This window comes from Podarcis cretensis (assembly GCF_951804945.1).
Source record: "Podarcis cretensis genome assembly, chromosome: Z".
Taxonomy (NCBI): Eukaryota; Metazoa; Chordata; class Lepidosauria; order Squamata; family Lacertidae; genus Podarcis; species Podarcis cretensis.
In genome coordinates, this window is record NC_137184.1 from 24,123,678 (window position 1) to 24,149,357 (window position 25,680).

Genomic DNA, 25,680 nt, shown 5'->3' on the forward strand with positions numbered 1-25,680 from the left:
ACACAGGATCTTCACCGCCTTCACTGGTTCTGATTTAAAGGAGAGGTAGAGCTGGGTGTCATCTGCATACTGATGAACACCCAGCCCAACCCCCCTGATGATCTCTCCAAGCGGCTTCATATTGCTATTAAAAAGCATGAGGAAGAGGACGGAACCCTGAGGCACCCCACAAGTGAGAGCCCAGGGGTCTGAACACTCATCCCCCAACACCACTTTCTGGACACGGCCCAGGAGAAAGGAGCGGAACCACTGTATAACAGTGCCCCCAGCTCCCAGCCCCTCTAGATGGTCCATAAGGATGTTATGGTTGATGGTGTCAAAGGCCGCTGAGAGATCCAGCAGAACTAGGAAGCAGCTCTCACCTTTGTCCCTAGCCCGCTGGAGATCATCAACCAGTGAGACCAAGGCAGTTTCAGTTCTATGGTGAAGTCTGAATCCCAATTGGAAGGGATCCAAATGGTCCGCATCCTCTAGGCGTGCTTGGAGTTGTTCAGCAACCACCCACAATTCCCATCAGCCCTAGCCAGCACCTACAAACTAACTATTATCTAGTACGCTTCAAGCTAATATGACTTGCACTAGCATAGATAAGAGACTAATTGAAAAGACTATGCCATAAGAACCATAACCCTCAAAAGCAGAAAAAACAGACATTACGGAGCCTAGTCTTCTTTGACTTCTATACACCTCCAAATTTGTTGGCCACTTGGTACATATCAGAATAGCCAGTATTCAGGTATATGTATCAGTGTTTATATATATGGATATAGATACTTTATGACTGCACAACAATTATTCTTAATAATCCTATTCATTAACTTTGCAACATCCTTCAATACTTCATTCCAATACCACCTCTGGTGTTGTTTTTCTGGGGAGGTACTATTGAGGCAGCACTGCCAGCATTTTCCTGAAAGAAAAAAAATTCAGAGCCCTCATACAGAAAACCATTTTCACAGGTCATCATCGTCATAATTTATTATTTATATGCTGTGCATCTGACTGGGTTGCCCCAGCCATATGGACATTCCTGCTTGTAGAGAGAGAACCTAATAAGAAAAAGCAGCCTTTGAAATTAGCTCCATATACACCTGTCCATATACATACACCAAAGGCCTGGTCTACACGTGCGCCAGAAATGAGGTGGTAGAATGCACTGAATCACCTTAGATTGCAGGTGATGCCTGCCATTTTCAAATGACCACCCTATATAAAATATAATATAAAAATTATGCAAATCCGAATCTAGCATGAAATGAGTGTGCTAGATTTTTACATGCAGAGATTCATTCCTTTTACATGGAACTAACCTGGGATTCCCCTGTAACCTACATTCTGAAGCAGGACAGTCCAACTTTCAACTTAGGTCTTTCCACGTCATACTCCTGCATTTGTAAACTGGGCAACACGTCTCTTTTGTGGCATTTCAATGGGTCAACCCTACAATCAACCCTCCAGACAGGGTAAATTCTAAACTTCATTCACTTGGGCCACCTGGGTGCTGGAGATTGTTGACAGACTCACAAGTTTGTGTCAAATTTTTGCGAGGACATCTATCAAACCACAGTATCATTCTCAAACGTTCAAGGTTTCAAGCAAAATAATTTACGCCCTATTTCAAGATTCCTGACATACTGAACACAAAGTAACAGTTACTCCCATGCTTTAGATTTGCTAGCCTTGGAAGGATTTTTATCAGCAGTTAAAGATATTTTTTCAAAGCAGAGGATATTGGGCTGCTTGAAGGTTCTCCAAGGCCCTCAACGGAGTGACCCTCTGGGTGGGCTCCAGCTTGGAATCAGGGTTCAATCAACTGAGAACACATGGGCAGTGGGGAGGAAGGAAATGTGCTATTGGCAGCACTGTTTATCTGTATTCCTCTGTTGCTCCGGTGGGAGAGGAGCTGGCAGCAACCTATGGCTTGGGTCGCTGCCAGGAATCTTCTGGAGCCATTGACCAAAGCCCCACACCTCCTCCCCATCTCTCTGGCACTAACAGAATGCAACACAGCCTCATTAGGACTGTCTTTCCCCATCCTCACACATGGAAGAGGCAATGCAACACCACTCCCTTCACACATTTCAGCTCCCTAGACATTACCATGGGACAGAAGGAGACAAAGCGACTGCTGTTTTTGGAAGGAAACTGTAATATCTACTCCCAGCCACATTCAACAGACTACCTGTTATTGGGTCGCAGTAAGAAATTGCCAACTACTGACACTCTTGGCAACACAATAAACTGCACTTTTTCTGCAGGAATCTCAGACTGAAGTCAAAGCTCAGAAAAAATCATAAAACAAACAAATGCAATTAGTCACAGCAGTCTGATGCATGGGATGAGGACACAGCTCAGCAGCAGAGCACCTGCTTTCCATGTACGTAGAAGGTATCAGGCTCAATCCTACTCCTTAGCAGTTAGCAGATGTGAAATATCTTCTACCGAAGACCCTCAGAGTCTGCAGACTCTCAAGAGTCTCGATCCAAGGCTGCTTCCTAGGTTCATATACTTATTGGGAGGAACAGGCTCTGTTTGAGCTGTTGTCTTAATAAATGTTCTAGCATCCTCTAGAAACAGACAAGGAGAGCACCTTTTTTGGCCTACAAATGTTCAGATTCAATAGTCAGCAACTGCAGACAATCAGGTAGTAAATGACGGAAAACTTCCACTTAACACTTTGAAGAGGCTCTTCCTGCCAGAGTTGACCATACTGGGCTAGAAAAATAAGAATTTCTTCTTATACAAATTTGTGGAAGAAAAAGCTACCGGTGGTTACTAGCAGTGATTATACTGAAATAAGGCAGCTTCCTGCGCTCCTTGGACAGTTTTTGTAGTCATCACAGTTCTCTCTGTTATTGTTTACTGATCAGACTAATTAATGCTTTAAAATAACAGGCCCAAATTCGACAGACTGTAATTTTTGCTAGTCAAATGCTAAACCAATACCTACTCTCTCTGCCCATAGCATGCAGTGCCCTGGACTGTGACAGCTGATCTGGGAAAGAGAGCTGGTGGGTGAATTGCCTTGTCTTTGGGCAGGAGAGAGACCCAGATGAACACCACAAATCACATGATATAGCAATTTAAAATGCTACTGCAGCCTCTTAAAAAGCAGAGACATCACCTTGCTGGCAAAGGTCCTTATAGTTAAAGCTATGGTTTTCCCAGTAGTGATGTATGGAAGTGAGAGCTGGACCATAAAGAAGGCTGATCGCCGAAGAATTGATGCTTTTGAATTATGGTGCTGGAGGAGACTCTTGAGAATCCCATGGACTGCAAGAAGATCAAACGACGTATCCATTCTTAAGGAAATGAGCCCTGAGTTCTCACTGGAAGGACAGATCCTGAAGCTGAGGCTCCAATACTTTGGCCACCTCATGAGAAGGGAAGACTCCCTGGAAAAGACCCTGATGTTGGGAAAGATGGAGGGCACAAGGAGAAGGGGACGACAGAGGACGAGATGGTTGGACAGTGTTCTCGAAGCTACCAACATGCATTTGACCAAACTGCGGGAGGCAGTGGAAGACAGAAGTGCCTGGTGTCCTCTGGTCCATGGGGTCACGAAGAGTCGGACACTCCTAAACAACAACTGCAGCCTTGTGGCTACTGTTCTTTTTCCCCCCACTACTTCGCTCTGAGCTGGACAAGTTTTTGCCTGTGAAGAAAGCAGCCTCAACAGAAACACATTTCCCTTCACTTTTTTGTGTGAAATGTGTTAGAAGCATGCACTGTGGTGTGTTCTCTCATCCAGGACTCCTAAGCAAGCTAGAGGTGGGGTGGTTGACCTGTGTTGCAGAGCCGCCTCCTACACTTCCTGTTGCCCATCACTAGAAAATAGGAGGCCCTGCTGAAATGCTAAGTGCCAAAAGCAAATTCCGCTTTATCAAGAAACAGCAGGACATGCTTAAAAGAAGGTCTCAGAAATGTAAATAAGAGAGCAGAACACTGAAGCATATCTTCTGCGCTGTCAGGGAATAATGCAAACAGAACAGTTGCTATGAGAACTCCACAATCTGCAGAGATAAGAGGGCACAAGTTCGTTTTCTGCAGATATTTAGGAGGTTGACACAACCTTCTCTCCTTCACAGCATGGTGGTCCTGACAATACTCTTCCCCCCTACACATGGGAGCAAGACTGCACCTTTCACCCACTCTTTTGTGTTCACAAATGGGAATATATGAATAGTGAGTGCATGTGTAAAATCAAATGTGCATGAACCTGAACACTACAATCAATAGCCCAGATAAATCTAGGCAGTGAGCCGGCAACCTGAGCCTATGTATATTTTACCCACAAAACATTCTATTCATGGATATCTGGGGATAGGACAGGTGCACCAAGAGTGCAGGGAGGTAATGCACACATTCAGTTCCTAAACACACATGAGAGAGAATGTCAAGTGAAGAGTACTGTATTGTTTTGTTCAAACTGGGCCAGAATCCCTTAATGGGCCTAAATACTATGGAAAAAGTAGTCAATTGGCACCCACAAAAGGCCACTAAGCAGAAGGACTCAGAGTGTGATAAGATAGAAAAGTCATGGTAAATCTTATTTCCTACAAACATTTAAAGCTAGAACAACTGTGCCTAAGCCCAAATGGTGCACGTTAGACATCCCAAAGTCTCTCATTTCATTCCATTTACTTGGAAAAAGGAGACAAGGCCAGCACATGCTCCAATCATAGCCTTGAAGCAATCCAGGAAGGGAAGTCATCAGGTCTCCTTATGAAACCGTCAGCCCTCAGCTGTTCAGTGCTTAGAGCAAAGCTCTCTGGGAAGCCCCAGCTACAGTTAACTGAGTTCTGTTGGACAGCTCCCCTTTAAAACTACAGTGGTATCTCGGGTTAAGTACCTAATTCGTTCTGGAGGTCCGTTCTTAACCTGAAACTGTTCTTAACCTGAAGCACTACTTTAGCTAATGGGGCCTCCTGCTGCTGCTGTGCCGCTGGAGCACGATTTCTGTTCCATCCTGAAGCAAAGTTCTTAACCAAAGGTACTATTTCTGGGTTAGTGGAGTCTGTAACCTGAAGTGTATGTAACCTGAAGTGTTTGTAACCCGAGGTACCACTGTATTTATATTTTATTAAAAGTTTTCTGTGAAAAAATAATATGAAAGAAAGGAAATGTGAATACAGTCATACCTCGAGTTAAATATGCTTCAGGTTGAGCGTTTTCAGGTTACGCTCTGCGGCGACCTGGAAGTAATGGAACGCGTTACTTCCAGGTTTTGCCACTTGCGCATGTGCAGATGCTCAAAATGACGTCACACGCATGCGCAGATGCAGCGAATTGCGACCCGTGCAGACGCGGGTTGCATTCTACTCAGGATGTGAATGGGGCTCCAGAACAGATCCCGTTCGCATCCAGAGGTACCACTGTACTGTGAAGGGGGGGGGGGGGAGTAACCAAACAAAAACAATCCAAAAGAGTATGCAGTGGATTATATGGGTACATAAGTAATAGAGTGGTACCTCAGAAGTCGAACAGAATCTGTTCCAAAAGTCCGTTCGACTCCCAAAATATTCAGAAACCAAGGCGCGGCTTCTGACTGGCTGCAGGAAGCTCCTGCAGCCAATTGGAAGCTGCGTCAGATGTTCAGCTTCCAAAGAACGTTCACAAACCAGAACACTCACTTCCAGGTTTGCAGCATTTGGGAGCCAAAACAGACAAGTACCAAGGCATTCAACAACCAAGGTACGATTGTACAATTAATCCAATAAATTTAAAATTATTAAAAAGACATTATCCTCTATGAATGGATTCCAAATATCGTTGTATTTAACCATACACAATCTGTGTCTAAAAGCAATCCATTCATATGTTGCTAGAGTTATCATATCTTCTATCCATTGTTTGAAGGGAAGCATGGTATTATGTTTCCAGTGAATGAATATCAATTTTTTAGCAGAAGAAAGGGCTTGGAGAGTTCATTTACGCTGACCTTTTGTCAGCTCCCTTAATATTCCTGGTCTCTTGTCAAAGCATCTGCTCTTGACATTCAGTTCCTACTGGACAGCTCTCCCACAGCTCTAGGCCTCATGCTCAGTACTTGCTCCTGGGAAAGGCTATAGCTCAGTGGTACAGCATCTACTTTGCATACAGAATCTCCCTGGTACAATGCCTGGTATATCCAGGCAGCACTGGGAATGCAACCTGCCGGAAATCCTGGAGAGCTGCTACCAGTTGGTTCAAAAAATATTGAGCTAGAAGGACCAATGGTATGCTTCTGTATAAGGCAGCTTCCTGTGTCTGCTATTTGTGTCCCCTCACTCTGCTCAAGGCTCGTAGAAAAAAACACTGTGGTGTAACTTTGCATGGCTGCTCCTGCATACTTACACATGCAAGCTGATTTCCCCTACCTTCATAGGAGGGGCTCTGTTACCATGGCATAGTATCTAATTGGGAAATATCATGCATCAAATGCTATGTACTTGCAGGCATGGTAGACACCTGCCACTGTGGGTCTCAGTCTCAACTAGGTTAAAGTCCTTCCTTACCTGTTCTCTAGGAACAACTCTTTCACCTGGGCCACAATCCACTGTATCTCTGCGGAAGAGTTGTACCACAATTTGCAGACCTGATTAATGTCCTGCTGTTGCTGGAGAACCTAACAAAAAGAGGAAGACTCAATTAACAGGCTGGATTGCTGTATGTGGGGCTGCCTTTGGGTCTGGTTCAGAAGCTCCAGAATATGGCAGCCAGATTGCTGATGAGGGCATCTGGTCAAGAATTACATAACACCACTGTTAAAACAGCTGCACCGGGTGTCCATCTAATACTAAGCCAGGTTCAATGTCCCTGCATCAATTTGCAAAGCTCTGAATAACTTAGGTCCAGGACACCTTGGGAACTGCCTAAACGCTTATACCCCAGCTTGATAATTGAGATAATCTGCAGGAGCATCTTGGGTTGTTCCCTAAGTTGGTGAGGCTCATTTGCCAACAAGAAACTGAGCCTTTAGTTTCACTGGCCCAGTCCTGGGGAACACTCAGCCAACAGAGATAGAGCAGGTGCCTTCTGTGACAACTTTTAAATAGCCACTGCTGAAACTTTTTATATTCTGTCATGCCTATGTAGGCAATAAAAATATAAAATGTTCCACAACAGTTAATTGATATCCGTTTTTAACCTTTTAATATGGTTTCTATTGTACTGTACCATTTTATGTTTTATTGCTGTAAACCACTTGGATACATTTTTATGACACAGCAGTATAGATATTGTCAGGGAAGAGTTAGAAGTTTCCAGTTTCTCAGAGGGAGAAAGCATTCCCCAAGGGGGGGGGGGAGGGGAGCAGTGAATCTAATAGAAGAGAACAGGAGGAACAACAGGGAGGGACCGGCTGTTCCCAGGAAAGGCAAGGGTTAAGATCTAGCTCAGATTCGGAGGAGGGGAGATACAAGCCAGCTATAGCCAGGAGGTTAGAAAAAAGAGCAGGAAAACAAAGGGAAGGGCGCGTTCCACATTTTGAGAGTGGCAAGTCATGGAGAAGCAGAGCTCAGAAGGTATCTGAAATAAGTGAATCTGAGGAATAATATTTAAGAACCGTTTATAAGGTTGTTTTGTTAATAAGCAATAAAAAGTTTTATAAAAGAACAAGAAGCGTTTGTGTGGTGATCTGAAGAGGACAATGACCAGGCCTGACATTTATTTATTTATGAACATATAAATAAATAGGAGGAATTGTGCTGTACAACACCAACGGTAAAAAAGAAACCAGGAGTAAGGCAGCCAGTGAAAAATAGCCTCACTGGATCTATCCATCAGCGTACAGGGATGGGTCATCCATTGCTACTCATCCATTGCCAGTGCAGAAGTTATGGACTTTCATGATCTGTACCAGTAAGAAAGGGTGGGGAATCAATCAATCTACCTCTTTATTATGTTCAGTGATGAGAACTGGGGTGGGGCAACTTTCTGGCTCCACGGGCCAGATCCTTATCAGGATCAGCCTCGCTGGTCAAATTGGACAGGCAGGTGGGCTGTCAAAATCCTTTTCATGGAGTTTCTGCCTAGGAACCACACCACAAAGGGTACTGTGTCAGCCATATGTTCCAGCACTTTTGGGAGCACTGAATGAGGCTGGCAAACTGCATGCTTCCCCACTCCCTGCCACTGACAAGGACATGAGAAGCAAGGCTGGAGTTTACAAGTGACAGCAGCTTTGCTGCTTTAATTGGCAAAACATAGTTATGTTTCTCCTCCCACTCCCAAAATCACTTTACAGGGATGGGAGAAACAGGGCTACTTAGTGCTGTGTTCAAGCATAAGAGAGCCCTCCATGAAGGCAGGACTTTTGTGAGCCTGAACCCAACACTATGCAGCCTTATTCCTTCTGACTCTCTCAAGTGGCGTCAGCTGATAGGAGAGTAGGCATGGCCTCTCGGACTGAATTGGACCCCACTGGGGAGGTTCTCCACCCTTCTAACATGACATCTAAATGATATATAGTATGTACATCTAATGATATATAGTATGTACAATTCCCTATTTGCAATTTAGTCCTCAGTATGATTCTCTAGATGCATTGTCAAAAGGTCCAGGAAAAATATAATGTGGTATATAGAGCAAAACTTCTTGAACTTTATATTTTACTACTTCAAAAATGAAACAGGAAGTACAAATCTGTGAAACTTACCTCAAATTGTTGATTTTTATAGGAAACCAGAAGTTCCACGACTTTCTCTGGGAAGGTAAGTAAGGAAGAAAGACAGTAATTGTTTTGAAATCTATGAAATGCAAAACACCCTGAGCACCATTTCTTCAAACAGCAAGATACTAATTTAACAAATAACTAGATATTATTTCCATCATAAGAACTCTTTCCATCATAAGACCCCTGAGGGTCATCTAGTCCAACCCCCTGCGAAATTACCTTTGAGGCCCCTTCCAACTCTACAATTCTATGGTTTTATGAGAGCTGATAAACTGAAGCTCAATTCAGATATGACTGAGGCAGTGGTAGTGGGTGGTTCCTTATACCTGATGGATGGGTAGTGGCCTGCTCTTGATGGGGTGACATTTCCTCAGAAGTAAATGAGAAGCACTGGGCATCATCTAGGTCAGCTCTTGCCTATGGCCATGCTAACTGGGAGTGATGGGAGTTGTAGCCCAAAACAGGTAGAGGGAACTCAAGCACCAGACTGGTGAAGGCTGATGTGGGTAATACACTGCATTGCAGGAATGACTATCATCCTCTTCACATCAGACCACTTCATACACTTAGGCTCCATTTAGGCCCCAAAGTTACTTAAATTTCTCCCAAGGCAGGTCACCTGTACTGCATGGCTGCTTTTTGTTGAGAGATGCTTCTGAAGCTGAAGCCTTTTTCAGGCAGGGATGCTAAAAAGCCCAGCAGCTAGTAGCCATGAAGACATGTACAATGAGGGTAAGAATGGTGAACTGACATCTAATATGCTCTCCATACCCTCATCTCCAGCAGGCCCCAACCCCAGGATTTCAGTGCTTCGGCATGACTCAATGCAGGGATGAAGAACTGAATGTGGCCATATTCTTACCTCCACAACTCCTGCAGACCAAACCTATCAAGCAAGTGGGGCTAGCAACAAGACAATAATCTGATGTCACAACAGCTTAAGGTGAACGTTTTCCTTTCCCTATGTGCTTTGAATTGAGCCATGCAAGCAAACAGTGCTTTTAAGGTGCTGAAAATCAGCTGATTGCCAATTATGGAAAAAGCCCTGTGCCTTTACGAGTGCTGTAGAGATTATGAGATCAGGTTAAGGCACAGCTGGTGCCTGCAAACCCCACTTTCAGCAGCAAGCAGGATCTTTTACCTGTGGACTAAATGTCCACTGTGGGGCAGTTGGGTATGGTTTGGCCAAAACAGCTTGGAGAGCCAAATGGGGAGGCCCAGTGGGCCTGATTAGGCTCTGTGGGTTGAAGGCTTCCCCACAGCAGCCCTAAAAGATGATGGAATATTCTGGTATACCAAAATAATTACACCCCGGTATGGAAGGGAATAAAGAAGGATCTGGAGGTGTGGGCCAGAATGAAATTATCATTTTGGGGAAGAATTTCTACGATAAAAATGACGGTGCTACCAAAGATGTTATTCCTATTTCAGACCTTACCCATATTAAAGGGTACAGGAATTTTTAAAGAATGGCAAAAAGTGATTTCAAGGTATATCTGGCAGGGGAAGAAGCCTAGAATAAAATTTAAATTACTGACGGATGTAAAAGAAAGAGGAGGCTTCGCCCTGCCAGATATGAGACTATATTATGAAGCAGCCTGTCTATGTTGGTTAAAAGAATGGATAAAGTTAGAAAATAATGAATTATTAGATCTTGAAGGATTTGATAACAGATTTGGGTGGCACGCGTATCTTTGGTGTGACAAAAAAAGGGTTCATAAAAGATTTGGAAACCACATCTTCAGGGGTTCACTAATAGAGGTTTGGGAGAGATACAAGAATATACTGGAACCAAAAGTTCCACACTGGCTGTCCCCGTTAGAGGTAATAACTGTGAAGAAGATCAATATGAGAAATAAATGGGCCACTTATGGGGAACTGATAGTTAATGAGGGAGGAAAATGGAAACTGAAGCCATATGAACAAGTTAAAGATTTAGTTTATGATTGGTTGCACCATTACCAAGTTAATGAAATATTTAAAAAAGATCTGAAGGAAAAGGGTTATGTGGAAAGGGAATCAAATTTCCAAAAGGACATTGTAAATAATGAGTATAAAATTCTGTCAAAAATGTATAAGATATTGCTGGAATGGAATACGAAAGATGAAGAGGTCAAATCGGTAATGATACAGTGGGCAAAGGATTTTGGGTACAATATTCAATTTGAAGATTGGGAAAAACTGTGGAAAGAGCATTTAAAATTTACAGCATGTATCACACTGAAGGAGAATGTGATGAAAATGTTTTATAGATGGTATATGACACCTGTAAAATTAGCAAAGATGTATAAGGTTGATAACAAATGTTGGAAGTGTAAAGACAAGGAAGGGACATTCTTTCATCAGTGGTGGGAATGTAAGAAAGTGAAAAGGTTTTGGGAAATGATATATAATGAGTTGAAAAAAATGTTAAGATATACTTTTGTGGAAAAACCCGAAGCTTTTCTTTTAGGTATGGTAGGAAAGGACATCAGAAGAAAGGACTGTAAGCTTTTCCAGTATGCGATAACGGCAGCCAGAATCCTGTTGGCTCAGAAGTGGAAACAAGAGGAAATACCGACGATAGAAGAATGGAGACTAAAAATGACAGACTATGCAGAACTGGACAAATTAACTGGGAAAATTAGATATACTAAAGATCAAAAGTTCATCGAAGACTGGGGGAAATTTGTGGATTATCTGAAAAATATATGTGGTGTGAATACAACGCTAGCGGGATTTAAAGAGGCACTGTAAAAAAAGAAAATAAGTATTGTTTATGAGAAATAATAGGAGTAAGGAGGAAAAATGGCAATACGAAAGAAGGGAATGTGTATTAAAGGTGTAACCACGGATGATTGTCAGAGACGTTGAAGGAAGTCAAAAAAATAACTATGATTTGTTGTATGCGGGATTGAACGAAGAATTGGAGGGAATTTTATAAAATGTATAATAATAAAAATTATCATAAAAAAAAAAAGATGATGGAATATTCAGTGTAACCTCTGCCATCGTGCAAAGAAAACTGCACACACATTAGAAGTATTTTGTGGGGTTGTTGGGTTTTTTTTGAAGGGTTAATAATAATAATAAAATTTTATTTATATCCCGCCCTCCCGAGCCAAAGTCAGGCTCAGAGCGGCTAACAGCAATAAAAGTAACACAGCATTCTAAAATCAATATTCTAAAATCAATTCAAAATCAAATGGCAACCACTGTGCCAGAGTTCTCCAAGGATCGCCAAAGGAGGGGGTCCGACTGTGCCTTGGCCAAAGGCCTGGCGGAACAGCTCTGTCTTGCAGGCCCTGCGGAAAGATGTCAAGTCCCGCAGGGCCCTAGTCTCTTGTGACAGAGTGTTCCACCAGATCGGGGCTACAGCCGAAAAAGCCCTGGCTCTGGTTGAGGCCTGCCTAACCTCTCTGTGGCCCGGGACCTCCAAAATGTCTCAAGGGCAGCCCCACGTAGAGTGACAATAATCCAGTCTGGAGGTGACCGTCGCATGGATCACAGTGGCTAGATCAGGGCGAGAGAGGTAAGGAGCCAACTGCTTAGCTTGGCGGAGATGGAAAAATGCCGCCTTTGTTGTAGCTGCAATCTGCACCTCCATGGAAAGGGAGGTGTCGAAGATTACACCCAAACTCTTAACGGACAGTGCTGGCACTAATTGCGCCCCCGCAAGAGATGGGAGTTGTCCCCCCAATCCCATATTGTCCCGACCCAGCCAAGGGACCTCTGTCTTCAAAGGATTTAACTTCAACCGGCTCCCATGTAACCATTCAACCACAGCTTCCAAACATCTGATCAGTGTGTCTGGGGCAGAGTCAGGATGGCCATCCATCAACAGATAGAGTTGGGTGCAAAACTCTGGACAAGCTGGGCTAGGGGGCGCATAAAGATGTTGAAAAGCATCGGGGAGAGTATCACACCCTGCGGCACTCCACACACCAAGGAGTGGCGCAACGACAGTTCCCCCCCCCTCAAGCGCCACCCTCTGTCCCTGACCAGAGAGAAACGAGTGCAGCCATTGAAGGACTGTGCCCTAGATCCCCACGTTGGCGAGGCGGTGGTCCAGGAGTTCGTGATCGACCATGTTGAAGGCTGCTGACAGGTCTAAAAGAATCAGCAGCCCCGACCCATCTCAATTCAGCTGCCTGTGGAGATCATCTGTTAGGGCGACCAGAGCCATCTTGGTCCCATGACCAGAGTGGAAGCCGGACTGGAATGGATCCTGAGCCAATGTTTCATCCAGGAACCCATCAAGCTGTTCAGCAACCTTACCCAGAAACCGAAGATTCAAAACTAGGCGGTAATTGGATAGCTCTAAAGGATCTAATGATGTTTTCTTTAAGAGCAGGCGCACCACTGCCTCCTTCAATTCCCCTGGGAATGTCCCGGTGCCAGCGGACAAATTGATGATATCCCCTTAGGGGCTCCCGCACCTCGTTTGGACATGCTCTAATCAGCCAGGACGGGCACAGGTCAAGAGGACAGGTGGTGGGCTTTCCAGCTCGGAGGAGTCTGTCCACATCAGCTGGGGATATCCGGTCAAAGTGGTCCAATACTGGACCCGAGGACAGTCGAGGGGCCTCCAGTTCTGTTATTGTATCCAAATTGGCAGGGAGGTCATGGCGGAGCAACAGGACCTTCTCCGCAAAAAAGCCCACAAATGACTCACAGCTATGTGTCAAATTGTTATTTCAATTTGGCTGTCCCTCCAGGGACGTTAGGGACGCAGGTGGCGCTGTGGGTTAAAGCCTCAGCGCCTAGGACTTGCCGATCGAAAGGTCGGCGGTTCGAATCCCTGTGGCGGGGTGCGCTCCCGCTGCTCGGTCCCAGCGCCTGCCAACCTAGCAGTTCGAAAGCACCTCCAGGTGCAAGTAGATAAATAGGGACCGCTTACCAGCGGGAAGGTAAACGGCGTTTCCGTGTGCGGCTCTGGCTCGCCAGAGCAGCGATGTCACGCTGGCCACGTGACCCGGAAGTGTCTCCGGACAGCGCTGGCCCCTGGCCTCTTAAGTGAGATGGGCGCACAACCCCAGAGTCTGTCAAGACTGGCCCGTACGGGCAGGGGTACCTTTACCTTTACCTTTTTACCAGGGACGTTAAAGACCTAATTATACTACATAATTGCGCCGGGCGAGAGCTAGTGGATGCAATGGAGGCTGAGAAGTAAGACTTCTTAGAGGCCTTCACTGCCATCTCATAGGTTTCCATAAAAACCCTATAAGATGTTCTTGAGGCTCTGTCGCAGGCACCCTGCCATACTCGCTCTAGCCGTCTGAGGTCCCGCTTCATTTTCTGGAGCTCCTTGGTAAACCAGGGAGCCCGGTTTCTGCGGGTCGCAGAGGGCGCTTAGCTGCAATCTCATTGATGGCTGCCAGGAGCTGGGTATTCCAACCCTCAACAAGCTCAGTCAATGAGTCGCCAGAGGGAGCAAGGTCCCGCAAGGCTTGACGGAATCTATCAGGGTCCATCAGCCTCCGCGGGCGAGCCCAAATCGGATTGCCAACTAAGCAGGGTGGGGGTGGAAAGTCAATCCTGGCTTTCAGAGCGTAGTGATCAGACCATGGCACCTTCATCGAAGGGGACATGATCACATCTATACCTGCACCAAAAATCAAATCCAGCGTGTGGCCTGGTTGATGTGTGGGGCCCGAAACAAACTGGGAGAGCCATAGTGTCGCCATGGAAGACACCAGGTCGAGAGCCTGTGAGGAGGGAGTGGCATCAGCATGGATGTTGAAGTCCCCCAATATCAATAGGTTAGGGAACTCCAAGGCCCAGTCAGCGACTGCCTCCAGTAGGCCTGACACGGTGGCTGCTGGTGCGCTAGGTGGCTGGTACACCAGCCAGCCAGCCAAGCTCTCCTCGGAACCCTGCACTAGGCCAACACATTCAATGCCAGAGATCGATGGCGATGGCAAAGCCCTGAAGGAACAATCTTCCCGGATTAATCATGCCACCCTTCTCCCCCGCCCCTCGGCCCACAGTCCACGACTGGTGGAGGACGTTGTAAGGTAACTGTTTCCCCTTCTGGTCTCTGTCACACAAGCCAGGTCGGCCCCCTGCGAGGTAAAGAAATCTCGCAGGGTGGCGGTTTTGTTGCCTAAAGACCTGGCATTGCACAGCACCAGTGACGGAGGTGAGTAATCCTTGCTCACCCTACCCTCGTCCCTCGGGATGGGGCGCAGATCGGAAGGGGTATGAGTGTATCCGTATCTCAATCCCCTTCGCCTATAAAATCTGTTCCCACTGCCACACCTCCCTTGCCCCTCCACAGTAGCAATCCCGAGCCTTATACTAGCCTCCATTGATGGCATTGATGTTATTATTTCCCAGCCTAATTATTCTGCTTATAATATCAACAGCTCGATAAACTCTAATTAGTCGAGTAGTTACCTATTGGCTTTAATTAACACAAAGGGGGATCTGTATTTCAAAATGAGTGTTCCTGCTCAGGGATGACCAGGAGCCACGTAGCGCTGTTTGGGGCTCACATTGAGCACACTGAGCATGAAAGCTTAATTGCCATATAGATGAAGGTTGGGGGAGGTGGGGGAGGAAAGGGTAAAACATTGGAGAATAAGTTCTTTAAATCTAATGGCAACACCTCCCCAACCCTTCAGAGTATTATAAGCTTCTTAGGGGCCCAAGGTGCCTAGTTTCATCTCCCCAATTTCCATTTGAATTGACAATTCCATGCCTCAACTTCTCTCACAGATGCAGACTTGTTACTAGATTCATACCATTGACCTCTAGCTCCTTTTTTCTTCTCTCTGCCCCCAGATTCCTGCCTCAAGAAAACAATGCATAAATCCAGGATTTTAGCATAGCTGTAATTGGGTGGCAGTGTGTATCCACATGGTGACTATACTCACCTTGAAACATCACATTTCCCTGACAGTCGAGGGACTCCAATTTTTCAGGCTCCGTTATACTGCTGATGAACCCGGTACCTGCTAGTGGCGATTCCTCATCCTCATCCTCTTCATATCCTCTTACTAGGTTATTGGCCAACTGGCGGCTCCAATATGTTTGCCGGAGCCATTCCAGGACAACATCACAGCCTGGAGGTGACAACACATATACAGTATAGAGAAGATAGTAAAACAAAGGCAGCCTGGTCAAGTGAAAGATTTACAAGTAATTTCTCATAACTGCTCCATACAGGGAAACATGTGCAGAGGACAGCAACAAGAGTGCATGTCTTTTCAGTGGCTGTCTCTCTGTTATGGAATGCTCTCCCAAAGGAGATTCACCTGGTGCCAACACTGTCAACTTTTAGGCACCAAGAAAATACATTCTTGTTCTTTCTGGAATATGAATCTTCACATGGTTTATTTGCTTAATACATCCATATACCACCTTCCTACCAGTGGACTTATGGTGCTATACAATGTAAAATAATGACTGTAACTAGCTTGGTGGATCACAACCTGGATGAGCTTGTTCTTAGACTTGTCTATGGAGGGAAGGTACTATGTAGAATTAGAATCATACAGTCGGACAGGAACAAATTTTTGCCCAGCATGGGGCTCCACTGGAGCAAAAAGACAGACTAGCACTTCCTCTCTTCCATCCACAGAGTGATGCTCTACTGCCTTCTGTTCCCCTACAAATGAACACTCTTATCTGTCCAGATCTTCAGACCATCCAGTTTTTCTATTGGTGAAAGCATTTACCAAGCCCTAAATGCACAGCACCACCTGCTGGAAATAATAAAGTACTGCACTTAGCGGTTAGGCATTTGGAGAGGCAGAGCAGCCCACTGGGGCTGAAGATCAGTAGGTGAAGGTGGAATTAGAGTTACCGTATTTTTCGCACCATAGGGCGCACCGGACCATAGGGCGCACCCAGTTTTTACGGGGGGAAATCAAGGAAAATAATATTTTCCCCCCCAGCCCCAAAGAGCAGCGTACAGGCTGCACACAACCTCTCCCTGCCGGAGAGGTTGCGCGCAGCTATGGAAGAAGGCAAGGCAGGGGGCGGGATGGATCCCACTCGCTGCTTTGGCTTCCCCTTTAGCCCCATGCAGCCTCTCCTTGCCGGGAGACGCTGCGCAGGGCTAAAGAAGCCATAGCCCCGTGCAGCCTCTCCTTGTGGAGGGGTTGCCGCAGCTATGGAAGAAGGCAAGGCAGCGAGCGGGATGGTTCCCGCTCGCTGTTTTGGCTTCCCCTTTAGCCCCGTGCAGCCTCTCCTTGCCGGGAGACGCTGCGCAGGGCTAAAGAAGCCATAGCCCCATGCAGCTTCTCCCTGCCGGAGGGGTTGCGCGCGGCTATGGCAGAAGCCTGCATTCGCTCCATAGGACGCACACACATTTCCCCTCAATTTTTGGAGGGGAAAAACTGCGTCCAATAGAGCGAAAAATACGGTAAATGTCTCTTTTGTCCCAATGTTATCTCTGATCAAACAGGTCCTCAAAAGCATGAGACTTGCAATGGTTCCACATGTATCTCCAGTACTCCTGGAGCTACATGCTGAGTGGGTCATGTCCAGAAAACAAGGCAAACAGGCTCTTTTCATGCCAGGTAATCCAAGCAGGGACGAGGGTGGCGCTGTGGTCTAAGCAACAGAGCCTTGGGCCTGCCGATCAGAAGGTCCTGCCAACCTAGCAGTTCAAAAGCACGTCAAGTTCAAGTAGATAAATAGGTACTTCTGGCGGGAAGGTAAACGGCCAGAAGTGGCTTAGTCATGCTGGCCATATGACCCGGAAGCTGCACGCCGGCTCCCTCGGCCAATAAAGCGAGATGAGCACCACAACCCCCAAGTCGGCCACGACTGGACCTCATGGTCAGGGGTCCCTTTACCTTTTTCCTAGGTATAAAAGGGGATATAGTTATGTGTACTTAGGCTTAGCTGGAATACAGTACGAGGGTAAGTGAGGGGCGGGTTTGCTAAAGGCTTCACGGAAGGGACCGAGCAACGGGAGCTCGAGGATTCAAACCACCGACCTTCTGATTGGCAAGCCCTAGGCTCTGTGGTTTAACCCACAGCACCACCCACATCCCTTTTTATACCCAGTAGATGGCTGTAATCTATGGGAGAGTCTTTCTTGAAAGTTCCAAAGATCTCAGAAGCCCACTCTGTAGTAATTCAGTGCAGGGCTTTTAGTGTGGCTGCTCCTGTTCTGCGGAACAGCGTTCCTGTTGAGATATGACATGCACCCACTATCTGCATTTTCTGGAAGCAACTGAATATATTTTTGTTCCCACAGGCTTCCCCAGCTGGATAAATGGATATTTACCATGAGTCTTTACTTGTTACAGGTTCAGAATCATTTTAAATGTATTTGTTGTTTTCAGTTTTAAACTGATTTTAATTATTTGTAAATCGCCTTGTCACCTATTCTTCCCATTTACCCCTGCTTCCATTTCTCCAGGTGGGAGCCTCTAGAGTATGGCCCGTTCTCCCACACAATGGGTACAGATAGCACTATATAAAACTGCACTCACCTTTTTGGCAAGCATCCAGGTGAGGTAGGTTGCCATGGGTCAAATCATGACGAAGGTTCACAATCCAGACTGGGATGTTTAGCTATAAAAGAGAACCAAATGGTCATTAACATCAAAGGGGCAAGGGGTAAGACCTCCCTCACATTTGCTGGAGATGAATACTATCTGTGTCATCATTATCCAACTGCCTGCCTCTGTGTGTGTGTGCTGAGATGTTTGTAACCTGCAGAGACTTAATTCTCTGGAACCTTCCTACCTCTTTTGCTAGGCGTCTCAGTGGAATGACGACCGTTTTCTGCTTCCGCTCTGTGATGAGGTTGACAAACCTGCACATGAAAGAAAAAATTACCCAGTACACAACTGATTCTAGTTTTTCATGATGCATTTGTCTGAAAAAAATGTTTCCAGGAATGCAGTCAAAATATAAAACTGGAATAAAGCTTTATTTTGTTTTCCTGAACTGAACCTGAACTGTTGTTTGAATGTCTCCACTGAATGTGAATCCACAAAAAATAAATAAATAAAAGTTAAGTCAATAATATCTGATGTGGTACACTAAAGGGTATCATCAGATTTAATCAGTATGAGCACAATGTACATGTCTCTGACTGTAAGATTAAAATTAACATTTCAAATTTATTACATACTCAGAATTCTTTTAGACCTATCAGCTTTCTCTGCCCCACAACACTAATCAAAACATGACTTAAATACTTAAGTTTGATTTCAAATTACAGCCACAGAATATCTGACTGGTAAATTCTTAATAGACGAATAAAGGGCCATCTTCATATATGAGGATCAGACTGAATCAAAGGCATTGTGCATTACCCTTTATACAATTCACCTAGGAACATATTGCTCAATTTATTTCAGAATTTTATAGAAGACCAGTCATATACAGTGGTACCTTGGGTTAAGTACTTAATTTGTTCCGGAGGTCCGTACTTAACCTGAAATTGTTCTTAACCTGAAGAACCACTTTAGCTAATGGGGCCTCCTGCTGCCGCCGGAGCACGATTTCTGTTCTTATCCTGAAGCAAAGTTCTTAACCTGAAGCACTATTTCTGAGTTAGCGGAGTCTGTAACCTGAAGCGTATGTAACCTGAAGCGTATGTAACCTGAGGTACCACTGTAATTCCAAAATTTGATGGTTGCTGGATGATGCAAACAGGTTTGTTGCCTATAGAGCAGCTTCATATGCACTAGCGTAAGAGAAAGTTGTGGGTGACTTTTTTTTTTTTTTGCCCCAAACAGTGTCAGCTGCTGAAAAGATTATTTAATCTAAATGAATTGGGAACCTTACACTTTACTTTTTTTCTAATCTGCGGTTCTAAAAATGTGAAATGCCTTAAACCAATCATCTTGGATTGTCTGGTTTTGCTTTTATTATTTAAATCTAATTGAATGGCTGCATTAAAATTCTCTCATGCAAGCTAGAACTGAACCTGTTGGTTCCTATGTGGCAACTCAGTTACTAAACCTTTATTCACCTTAACTGAAATCAAAACAGAATTTCAGTTGTGAGTAAACCTGAGCTGGAGACAACACCCAAGAACTTAACGGTTGGTATTTTAATGTATACTGCAGTTATGAATTATATATATACTGAAAATGCTATAATGGTATGACAGCTTTCTACAAAGAAAGCCTAATCTCTCCCTGCTTAGCACTAGGGGTGTGGAATTACTGACTAGCACAAACACCCTTTCCAGCCCTCCAATCTTCCTTCCTCTGTCTACCCGTTCTTACCTCACAAGAGCTAGACCATACGTAAGGACCAGTTCATGGGATTTCAGAACACCAGAGGCATCTAGGAGTTTACAACGAATCAGATCCGCAGTGCACTCCACAGCTAATGGCATCCTATGCCCATACCTAGGTTTAAAGAGTGAAACACAGTGAGGTCAGGATTGTCTCCATTTTGAAGACAAAAAGCATATACTTACCTCCTAGAGCAGTAGTTTTCAAACTCTGAGTTTAAGAAAACCCCTTCCTCAAGGAGACCTGTGAACTCCTTGAACTGTGGAATAGTGGCATACAAATAAAATTATGTAAGTATGCCATTTTTTTTTATCTGGAATTGCCAGAGAAAGGTGCTGTGAGAAATTGACAAGGATCTAGATCAGGGGTAGGGAACTTGTGGTCATGCAAATGTTGAATTCCAAATCCTATCAGCCAGCATGGCCAAGGGATGACATGAGTCCAGCAACATCTGGAGTGCCATAAATTCCCCACCTTTGATCTAGATCAGTGGTTCTCAAAGGGTATGGCAGCAGAGGAAGGTACATGTGGCAGGAAGATTCAAGAACATTCAAAGAAACATTTGAACATTTCAGTGCAGTATAGTATAAAAAAAAATTTTTTTGAATATGCAACCAGAAGCAGAATCCATGCCTCTCTTTAAGAGCATTTCTCTCAAATTAGACCTACTATAAATGAGATTACCCAGCAAAAGCAAACTCACTCCTCTTACTGAGTCTGTACTTAAGATACATATGTAAGAAGCTCATTTATATTATATTTCGAGAATGATTCATGTTTCTTATGTAGCTGCATTGTTTTATATTTTCTGGATGTCCCATGATCATATTATAAAGTATTCATGTTCTATGTTATAAAGCAAGCATTGATGGGAGCTGTTTCTTTTTGTTTTCCAATGCATTTCTCATCAATAAAAAATTTAGTGAGGTGCAAGCAAATTTTTATTCTGAAAGTGTGGCCCAGAGAAAAAAGTTTGAGAACCACTGATCTAAATTCAAGAGAAAAGCCAAGAGCTTGGAACTGAGAAAAGAATTGGTGCTGCTAAGCAGAGGAGGAGTGGACAGAGGTCTTCACCTCTAGCAATCTTAGGATAGAGCAGAGCTTTCCAAACTGTGTGTCACGACACGTTAGTGTATCAGTTGCAGTGTGTAGATGTGCCATGTGAATGCTCCCTGCACTTCTCCTGGGACTGAAAGGGGATAGTTTAACCTTCAATTTGCCGAATTACTGTGTCGCGAAATAATGCATGTCTAAAAAGTGTGTCACTAACATGTAAAGTTTGGAAAGCTCTGGGATAGAGTCTGACTCACCTTATCCCCTGCCATCCTACCCTTGCACTTCAGGTACCTCCCCACCTGCTTGCTGCCTCTATAACCCATTCACATTCCCTCTTACCTGCTTTTCCAAGCAGATATTCGGTCCAACGCATCCTGTTGTATCTCACGGTCCCCACAATATAAGCCCACCATCACTTGGTCCCATTCAGCTTTGCTCTCCCAAGCCACGACACTCTGTGGCCTCTTCCGCCAAGACATCTGCTTCCATCCTGGGGTTGTGCTACTGGGACCACTAGACATGCTGTCGCTCCACTCTTCAACAACCTCCGCAGATCCAACACTATCAGATCTAAGGATAAAACAAAACTTTTGTGAGCTGAAACGCACCAAAGTCAATGTCTCATATGCATTCTCAAGCTGACAAGTGCTGTCCCTACATCCCACACAAGTTCAAAGGTCAGCTTGGACAAAACTGGCATTTACTCAACTTCCAGTAGGCAGCTGTGCTGCTCTGTTGCAGCATAAACCAAAGAACATCTTGAAGCACCTTTAACACAATTAAATTCTTTAGCCTATACTTGATGCTGTTTTCCTGCATTTCTGTGGTGGTCCTATATCCATTTACCTATCTAACCATACACACATAAATAAAAATACATTTTTGTGTGATGCATATATAAATATAAAGAGACATTTTAAAATATTCACACAGCTCTGGATCCTGGTAAGATTGTTAATCACTAAAATCATACACTGATGACAATTACTAACAGTTTTGCATGCGCTCTCTATAAATATATCACACACACACACTTACACTCAAGTCTCTGCTGCTTCTGCTGCATTTACTCAGTAGCAATTCATACCTTCACATTATACAGACATCACACAAAATACATAATATTTCAGATGTATACACATAAACATATAAACTAACACACATAAAGTTTATAAATTAGGATCGCTATATTTAGTAGTATTTATGTTGTATTGAGTTGAACTACTGTAAGGCCGCCGCCAGCACATGGAACAAAAATTCCTACGAATACATTCATATACTGTACTGTATTTACTGACGTACATACAACACACACGCACACACTGTGTGGCGATACCCGTGTAGGGAGGTGTTCCATATACTGTACACATACGATGCAAAACCACCACTTAGGTCCCCACCGCCGTTCTCTGCGCCCTATTTGGGAAGGGGGTGTGTGAGGCGCCTGTAACCACTCCACCCGCCCCGTCCCCCACGTCCACCTTATGCTGAGCAGAACCGCTGCACACACTTATATCCTGCGCCGATGGGACCTGCTGAGGAGCAGCGAGGCTCCCTAGCCCCCCCCAAAGTCAAGAAGAGAGTAAGCCGACCGAGGGGAAAAGAAAACGAGCGGGAGACAAAGCAAGACCAATTACAGCGGCAGGGGCGGGGCGAAGGAAGCGAGGGAGCAATCTGATTGGGTGCGCGGCGCCCCCTGCGACACGGAAGCGGATATGAGGGAGAAGGCATAAACATAGCTGCGGCAAGACTGTCCCCGGTGGCTGAGCTTCCGGGGCTTTCCAGGATTGGGGTTTGTGGTTGCCGGTCTTCACCTGGGCGGAAGTGACGGTTGCCCATAGCAACGGCACGGGATTCCAGGGTTTTAAGGGTAGCTGCGGAAGCCTCTATGTTTTCCTCAGGCGGGGGCGCAAGCGCACAAGCATGCCATGCTCGCGTGAAAGGCGTCAGTACTGAGAGGTGACTCAGGTGGGTAAGAGATAAAAGCATCTTACGAGTTTATTTAGGCTTCATCCATTTTTTCATCCAGGCTGATGTACCTGGCTCTTCCCGTTCCCGATTTATATCCCCACGACAACCCTCTAATACCTCAGGCCGAGAGGCAGTAGCTGAGTGGGAATAGGGAACCCTGGTCTCCTCCAGGCCCAACCACTAGGCCAAACTGCCTCTCACAGCCCTGTAAACTTTCAGCAAAAGTTTTTGATGAAAGAACAGCTCCTCACGCTCTCCACACACAACTTTTCACACAAAAATGAGATCCAGGTTCCATTGCCTCCCCTTCAGCTATTATTTGTGAGGAAGTCGTGGCAGGGCTTCTACTGCAGCTGCTGTTTCTACACCAGATCCTTGAACCCCTCCATTTTTTCCAACAGTCCCCTCTCAGCCCTGCCCACACTATAACCTGGCAGTAATTTCCCTGATTCATAAGACTGAAACCTGCTTTATACAAATGAATCCCCCAAATGCCTTTTGAGACCAAGTACTCAAGATTGTTTAGTGTGGCAGCACCTACACTTTGGAACTTTGCCTGTTGGGACCAAGCAGGCGCCGTACTGTACTCGGCCATGAAGGTCGCTGGGTGATGGCAGGCCTGGGTAAATGTCCCCTCAAAATTTGAAAGTGCATAAAAAATCTGCTGACTCTTCCTGTTCAGTTGTTGCTTACTCTGGCTCAGCTTCTCCTATGCTGAAGATGCATCTTTAAACATGCCCATGCCTACAGACTCCAGTACTCTCTAAGGAATTTTACAACAGCTAGGACTGGCAATCCTACCAAGGCCCCTGTCTCGCTATGAAACAGCGAGATTCAGAGGGACATGGAAATGATCACTCCTGAGTGGTTTCTCTGCTACTGTGGAGCACATTCAGTTCCCCTGATACACTGCAGAGTATAAATGAGATGAAGCAGGCAGGCAGGATGACAGAACATAGGTGGTGGAAGTCCCACTGCAAAGATATCCAAACACAGACAATCATGCCTACTCTGTGACTGTGAAAACACAAAGCAGACCTACTCCATTGCTTCCAAGTCATCATCAAGAAATCAGCTGGTGGAGTTTTTCAGGGTGGTCAGCAGGCTGTAGGCACCTATATCAGTGGAGTGGGCCCAGAACACTTCTGTGAGTTGCTTGCTAGGCACTTTGAGGGCAAGGTTTATTCATCTCCATAGTGAGCTAGATGCTGTGATTGATGTATTCCCAATATAGGTTTCAAGCACTCCATCAAGCCATGTTTTGTGGGATCAGTTTCAGCTTTTGTAGCCTGATGATGGTGGCAGGGTGCTTGTGAATACGTACCCAACAACGTGTCATTTGCACCCTTGCCCTTCATGAGGGAGTGATGTTGCTCAGATAGAAGGAGGTGATAGTTCAACTACTCCTGGGGGGAAAACCCACCCTGGACCAGATGGCATTTAACAACTACTGCTCTGTCGTAGATACCACCTTTTGGGACAAGGAATTTAGGGAGCCATTGTGAAACAACTGCAGGTGTTCCTGGAGAAAACAATATGTAGACACATTTCAATCTGGATTCAATCTGCTTTGGTCACCCTGGTAAATGACAACTATTGGGAGAGGGAGAATATGACCCTGTAGCTCTAACAAAATCTCTTATTGGCTTTTGATACCATTAACCATGGTATCCTCCTGAACCATCTATGAGACATGGGTGTAGAGAAGAGATGTTACTCAGAAGAGTCTCTTCCATGCCATTCCTGGCCCCATTGCTGTACAACAGCCCTGCAGTGCTTTCCTTTTTAAAAAAACAAAACAAAAAAAGCAGTTCAGCTGCTTTAAAATAAATTGAAAAGAATAATTTCAAACTGAACACCCCACCCCCTCCACCTTTCCCCAACCTAAAGGCATAGTTCAGATGTCGTATAAGCACTGAAGTAGAGGCTGAGTTACTAATATCAGCATACTAATGCAACCATATATTATGGAATTTAGCAAGTACAGTGCTCTTCTACCTGGTCGTTTCTGGAATTGCCCCTTTTTAGGTCACAGCCTCAGAAAAGGGAGGAAATGACCAATTAACATCAAACCTAGGCATCCTGGACCAATGTACCTCACACCTCTAACCAACCCATTGAAATTTCTTTAGAGTTTAAAGTCAGTTCCCCAGCTCCTTGCTTCTCTCTGAAAATAAATTACTGTGTTTGCCCACTATGACTTTAGACCTCCAGTATCATGGTTCCAAGCAGCAACAGCATGAGGAAGAAACAGTGACCTTGCAGGACTCAAAAAACTTTTCCAAAGCAGCACTAAGGAATATTTTGCATGGGAAAAATAGTGGACAGGAATACTGTGTAGTGGGGGAAAGCTCTGGGGTGGGGTGTGATAAGCAGGTGGGGAAGGGCTAAGTAGGCAAAAGATCACTAATAACCACCAGTACAACTAGGGAAATTCATCGATTGATATGTTCCATGTTGCAGACCAACCATATTCATGGCCCTCTGCCCTGCCTGGTCTCACACATTTTATTCCTGTAGCAAAAAAAACCTGTCCATCCCACCACATAATAAAGCTGAAATGCACAAGTGTATACTATAAAGACAGCATCTTGTTTAAATACCTACTATTAAAAACCATGATGCTACTTAACCCGAGGTACCGCTGTATCTGACATTTGCCCTTGTTTTAAGAGAATCAGCTACGACCGAGGAGCCCAACTCCTGGAGAGTTAACTCACAGGTGTGGCCTGGCTGGAGGACTTTAATTTCTACTCTGCGCAGGTTCCGAGGCCTCATCAATAATAAAGGGCAATTCACTGT

The 25,680-nt window shown here is 45.0% G+C and overlaps 1 protein-coding gene and 1 long non-coding RNA gene across 4 annotated transcripts in view; one reads left to right on the forward strand and one right to left on the reverse strand.

Annotated features, from left to right (window-relative positions):
- LAS1L (LAS1 like ribosome biogenesis factor) overlaps positions 1–22,761 on the reverse strand; it is a 54,679-nt gene extending 31,918 nt beyond the window's left edge. Inside the window, exons 1-8 of one of the 2 annotated variants that reach the window (XM_079961678.1) lie at positions 22,418–22,761; positions 21,247–21,477; positions 19,840–19,965; positions 18,344–18,413; positions 18,088–18,169; positions 15,514–15,702; positions 8,639–8,685; positions 6,498–6,607 (exon numbers count right to left, since the gene is read on the reverse strand). In XM_079961678.1, the coding sequence (XP_079817804.1) occupies positions 6,498–6,607; positions 8,639–8,685; positions 15,514–15,702; positions 18,088–18,169; positions 18,344–18,413; positions 19,840–19,965; positions 21,247–21,477; positions 22,418–22,746 (1,184 nt within the window). In that variant the 5' untranslated portion in view covers positions 22,747–22,761. Of the gene's footprint in view, positions 1–6,497; positions 6,608–8,638; positions 8,686–15,513; positions 15,703–18,087; positions 18,170–18,343; positions 18,414–19,839; positions 19,966–21,246; positions 21,478–22,388 lie in introns of both variants that reach the window. The other variant, XM_079961679.1, reaches the window with a different exon arrangement.
- LOC307207709 overlaps positions 22,746–25,680 on the forward strand; it is a 57,277-nt gene continuing 54,342 nt past the window's right edge. For both annotated transcript variants that reach the window (XR_013834777.1, XR_013834778.1), the window contains exon 1: positions 22,746–22,875. This is a non-coding gene — a long non-coding RNA (uncharacterized lncRNA). The remainder of the gene's footprint in view (positions 22,876–25,680) is intronic.